The sequence below is a fragment of the Myotis davidii genome, unplaced genomic scaffold, assembly GCF_000327345.1.
Source record: "Myotis davidii unplaced genomic scaffold, ASM32734v1 scaffold265, whole genome shotgun sequence".
NCBI classification, from domain to species: domain Eukaryota; kingdom Metazoa; phylum Chordata; class Mammalia; order Chiroptera; family Vespertilionidae; genus Myotis; species Myotis davidii.
This window is the reverse complement of record NW_006296627.1, coordinates 5,341,988-5,347,848: the sequence shown is the minus strand read 5'-3', so window position 1 is coordinate 5,347,848 and position 5,861 is coordinate 5,341,988. Positions and strand designations below refer to the sequence as shown.

At 38.3% G+C, this 5,861-nt stretch overlaps 1 protein-coding gene and 1 pseudogene across 1 annotated transcript; one reads left to right on the top strand and one right to left on the bottom strand.

The window, feature by feature from the left end:
• Positions 1 to 1,243: 1,243 nt before the first annotated feature.
• On the top strand, positions 1,244 to 2,168 carry LOC102771281 (annotated as a pseudogene).
• Positions 2,169 to 4,202: 2,034 nt separating this feature from the next.
• On the bottom strand, positions 4,203 to 5,505 carry LOC102762675 (olfactory receptor 4C3-like). The gene is given in 3 exon segments (XM_015569489.1): positions 4,203 to 4,648; positions 4,990 to 5,387; positions 5,389 to 5,505. Coding segments are annotated over 3 exon segments (897 nt in total). The 5' UTR covers positions 5,442 to 5,505.
• Positions 5,506 to 5,861: the final 356 nt, after the last annotated feature.

Genomic DNA, 5,861 nt, shown 5'->3' with positions numbered 1-5,861 from the left:
TATCCATTTTGAGTTTATTTTTGTGTATGGTGTAAATTGGTGGTCTAGTTTCATTTTCTTGCATATATCTGTCCAATTTTTCCAGCACCATTTATTGAAGAGACTATCTTGGCTCCATTGTATGTTCTTGCCTCCTTTGTCAAATATTAATTGAGCATATTGGTTTGGACCAATTTCTGGAACTTCATGACTCATTTAAATCCATTTGTAAAATATAAGTAGGATAATATATGTAATCCAGGGCATTATTCTATATTTGATGAAAGACTAATTAAAATATTAAAAACTTTTCAAGGAAATTTGCACCACTTACATGTCCACTTTTAATGGAGTGGAAAGAGTCAGCATGAAAGAGTCATGCTAAGCCAGACACAGCAACTGGGGTGTTGAGTGAATGCAGCTCAATGAGCTGTTATAAAGATAGTTCCTTGGCATTTTGAAGGAAAAAGACTTCATCAGAAGCTCTGGCTCTCTAAGTACATGCACAATCATTTGGCAGAGAGAAATAACAGCTTACAACACATTTGATATAGATATAGTAAGGCTTGGTACTTTCATATCTGATACACAGTTGACTTTTTTCCTATTCAGTTATTTGTAGACTTATTTCTGAATGAATCCATGCAGATTTTTTTATCTTTATTATTGAAAGTATTACAGATGTCCCCTTTTCTTCCCCATTGGCCCCCTCCACCTCTTGCCTACCCCCACCGCCAGGCCTTCACTGCACTATTGTCTGTGTCCATGGGTTACGCATATTTGCATACAATTCGTTGAGTAATCTCTTCCTGCCCCTCTCCCTCCCTTCCTCCTGAGACTCCTCAATCTGTAAAAGAATATTGTGTTCACATAACCTATATATATTCATGCCAATATATAAGTATACCTTCAAAATAATTGTTACTAATGAGATGTCCCCAAAAGAGAAAGAAAGCCATCTATGAGACTTTTAGAGCTACAAAGAAAGTTTGGAAGTCAGCCACAAATCAACATTTACAATAACACCTTGCTTTTATTGTGGTGTTTGTAAGGTGTTGTCACTATTTAATTAATACAGGAGAAAATTTAACCTACTTCCATTCTTCTGTATAGCTATCTACAAAATGACAGAGGTGAGTGGAAGGGGTAGCTCCATCAATTCCAAAGACCAGGTCTAAAGAAGTGATAGACTATTTTAGTACTGAATTTAAAATATCATCATTCAGAAATACCGTGATCTTTCCAGATGGACCAAGTTGAATCGATGAAAAGGACAAGCAATGTAACAAAATTCATCCGACTGGGCCTGACCCAGAATCTGGAACTGCAGAAAATCTTATTTGTTGTGTTTTTAATCATCTACTTGACCACACTGACAGGTAACCTGCTCATCTCCATCACCATCTTCATCACCCCAGCCCTGAGTTCGCCCATGTACTTTTTTCTGTCCTATTGTCCATTTTAGATGGTTTCTACTCCTCTTCCATAGCACCCAAAACGATCTCTGACTTGATCTCTGAAATGAACACCATATGCTTCAATGCTTGCATGACTCAGCTCTTTGCTGAACGTTTCTTTACTGGAGCTGACATCATCTTGTTAATTGCCATCGCCTATGACCACTATGTAGCCATCTGCAAGGCCTTGCACTATATGACTCTCAGGAGCCAGCCTGTGTGTGATTTTCTCGTGGGAATGGCTGGAGTTTTAGGGCTTCTTCATGGAGGGATCCAGGTCTTGTTCATAGTCCAGTTACCATTCCGTGGCCCTAATGTCATCGACCATTTTATGTGCGATTTAATACCTCTCCTGGAGCTAGCCTGCACAGACACTCACACTTTGAAGCCCCTAATTACTGCCAACAGTGGGTCACTGTGCTTGCTTGTTTTTTCTATGCTGGTGGCTTCCTGTTATCCTGTGCTTCCTCAGGACTCACAGCTCTAAAGGGCGTCACAAAGCCCTGTCTACATGTGCCTCTCATGTCACTGTTGTCTTCTTATTCTTTGTACCCTGTTCATTTCCTGTACCTGAGACCTTTAACCTCCTTCCCCATTGACAAAGCCGTGGCTGTGTTTTGCACCATAGTAACTCCCATGTTGAACCCTTTAATCTACACCCTCAGAAATGCAGAAGTGAAAAATGTCATGAAAAAGTTCTGGGAGCAAATAATGAATACTGATAATGAATAAACCTTGTGATTGGAATATTTAAGCCCAAAAAAAATCTTGTGATATTCTGTAGATATTTATTCCCTTTCTTAGTTGATTAAACTTGGGACAGTCAATTATCCTGTTTGAACCATTTTTCCTCAGGAGCCCACATGTTGTGGGCAGGGCTGACATATCTGTTAAGGCATCGTCAGCACAAAGCTTAGAGCCCAAAATAGTGATGCTGACATGTCTCATGCTCTTGGGACTTTTGTCAGGTTAGATATCACTATATATGAAGGCCTTTGAAAAATAGATGCTCTGCCATAATTTCTTATGAGTAGCCATCTTGTAAATATATGCAAGCAATTGTATGTTTAAAAAATCAAATTTAACAATCTAATTGTAGTTCCCAAGAAAGACAGAATGAAATAGGATAATGTAAAAATAAAGATGATGATGATATAATGATGATTGCTAATGTTTGCTGAGTACGTTCTGTGAATAAAATCATGACCTAAGTACTTATTTTGTATGTTTTGAGGCAGAAAGTTTCTGATCTTAATTTCTTTCTGTCCTTAATTCATTTGTAAGTTAGTTGGGCCATTGTTAATCATGATTCTGACAACCAAAAACAAGGGCAAAAAAAATGTTTGTAATAAAAATAAAAAATACACACACACTCTCACACACACACACACACACAAAGTACAATGGGATCAGTCCTTTATGCTATCTGAGGTTGTGACTGTACTGAAAATAAAGGCACTTTTCAAATTTCAACTAAAGTAAATATGCTTTTCTAGAAAGTCCCACAATAAAATTCTGTCAAGCTGGCAAAAATGCTATTTTTAAGCAAGCCTCATCGTGATCTCATATTTCTAAGCTGAGAGAAAAATTAGCTTAGTTATATTTTTACTATCTAACAGCAAAAATGAATAGGTATAGAATTAAAGGTCTCATTTATATGTAGTGATTATTAATTAGACTTAAGCATGTGACAAAGTGAAAGAAGACAATATTTATTTTGCCCAAGAACTCAGCAACAGTTGTTTTTGTTAGATATAGAATTCGGGGATCAAACCATTATTTCCTGATGATCTCCTGAATTTATTGACTATTGAAGACTAATTTTTAGTACTTCCAGTTTTTTCCATAGTGAAAAAGTGGATATGATGGTGAGTTACAAATCATCTGTCAAACAAAATATAAGTTTATTACAAATTATGGGAGCCTACAGTCTTAAAGGGTGAAGCCTGGGAAGGGATATAGTCAGAGTTTGTAAAAGTAGGAAAAGAATGGGATGAACATGAATGGATGTTTCAGATTCCAGGATACTAGAATCCCTTGGAGTTTTAAACATAAAGAGGAAGAATGAAAGTCCACTTTGCATCATTGGCGAAAACATAAACCATTCTGTTCTTAGCACAGCATATTTGAAACTTAGTAGAGATGGAAAAGCAAAAGAAAACAACACTTGATTAATCAATTAACCTCATGGAAGATTCGGAGAAAGTTGAGGGACATCTAATAATCTCAGGTAAAATGTGTTGGGGTGTAGGTGCCAGAAATCTGATTAGGAACTTTACATAGATTATCTAATTTAATTCTTACAATAACACTTTAGACATTATTATCTTTATTTATTTTAAAGACAAGCTTCAGACACTACAGAGGTTTGGTCACTTGCTTAAGGTCATGCCATTTCCTTATACATAGGAAATAAGAATCAGACGCAGGTTGACTTTGCTGCAGAGCCAAGATCTTGCCCTCTCTGCGGCAGGGTAGCAGCCTGCTGATGTTACAAAAGGTGGAAAAAGAAATGGAAGCCAGACCTAGATGCACACAGACTCCTATATGTAGTGACGTGAGAAGTTTTTTGCCTTAAGTTGTATTTTGCTCACATTTATATGGCACAATTATTGCACAAAGTCAAATGATATTAACACGGATTGCTATTGAAAGATCTGGATGATGAATCACAAATAGCAAAAAAGGTTGTGGTTTGCTCCACTCACAGCAATAAAATCATTTCTATTTCCTGCCTTGCCACTCATGATCCACTGCAATTTTTTACTATGTGAAGAGCTTTTTCATGGCACTTTTTACCTCGTCATTTCTCAGGGTATAAATGAGTGGATTCAACATAGGTGTCAGAATACCATAAAACACTGCCATGTTTTTGTCTATCGGTAAGGTAAATGAAGGACGCACATAAGTAAAAACACAGGGCACAAAGAACAGCGCTACAACAGTGAAGTGGGCCCCACAGGTGGAGAGGGCCTTGTGTCTCCCCTCTGCACTGTGGGACCTCAAGGAGCACAGGATGACAATATAGGAGGCGGCCAGCATGAGGAAATTCACCAGGCAGATCGCACCACTGTTGGCAACCACCAGCAGACTGGTGACGTATGTGTTAGTGCAGGCAAGTTCCAGCAAAGGGTACAAGTCACAGACAAAGTGATTAATTATGTTGGGCCCACAGAAGGGCAACTGAAGGACCAGGAGGAGCTGAACCAATTATTGCACAAAGTCAAATGATATTAACACGGATTGCTATTGAAAGATCTGGATGATGAATCACAAATAGCAGATTTTGAGTTTAGGCACGCCAAAGCTAGAGACACTTGACTAATCAATTAACCCCAACAGGGGACATTTTTTCTAATTTCTGAAACAAGGATAATAATCATTCATGCCCTATATATTTCATATAGTCATTTTGTAATCAAAGTATTCAGTTCAAGTGAAAGAGTAAGTAAACCATAGAAGTGTAGGATGATGCATGGATGGATAAGATTAAATAAGTTGATATGCGGTAACAAAAAAGTTTTGGTTTGCTCCACTCACAGCAATAAAATCATTTCTAGGAAGCCCCCAAGCCAGGCCACTCCCACCAGCAGGGCACAGAGATGCCTGGTCATGATAACTGGGTAGTGCAGGGGCTTGCAGATGGCCATGTAACGATCATAGGCCATCACCGTGAGCAGAATGATCTCAGTACCTCCAAAAAAATGGGCTCCAAAGAGCTGAGCCATGCAACCCTCATAAGAGATGGTTCTTCCCTCATACAAGGAGTCAGCGATGAGTTTAGGGGCCATTGAAGAAGAATAGCAGGTGTCTATAAAGGACAGGTTGGCCAAGAAAAAATACATGGGGGAATTCAGGGTGGGGCTGGAGGTGATAGTGACCACAATGAGCATGTTGCCACAAACTGTGACCACATAAGTGACCAAGAAGACCACAAAAAGAACTCTCTGTATTCTGTGACAGTCCCAGCAAGAAAAATTCTGTGATATTGTTTGATATTTCCATAGTCCAAGGACACAGAGAATGCAGGTACAGTATTGCCTATAAATGAACAGAGAAACATAATCATAGCATTGCTAATTCCAGAAGGAAATATTGCAAGGTTTCTTTTATCTACACCTACTTCCCTTTGCCCCTTTTAACACTTTCTGTTTCAAAATTCTTATACCAATTTAGTATGGTAATTACAAAATGTCTGCATATGTCTATCTGCTAACTTCAGTATCAGTGGGTAACAAATATCTAAGTTATTACATGTAATTAGCCATATTTTAGTTTCTTTTGTTACTACTGAAATTGAACTTTTGGCAGATACTGGTGTTCCAATTCAATGAGAGTCCCTCTCTGACCATTTTCAGCAAGTCTCCACCTAGACACAATGGCACTTGAGAAAACCATGAACACTCCAAATCTCCTGAAACTTCT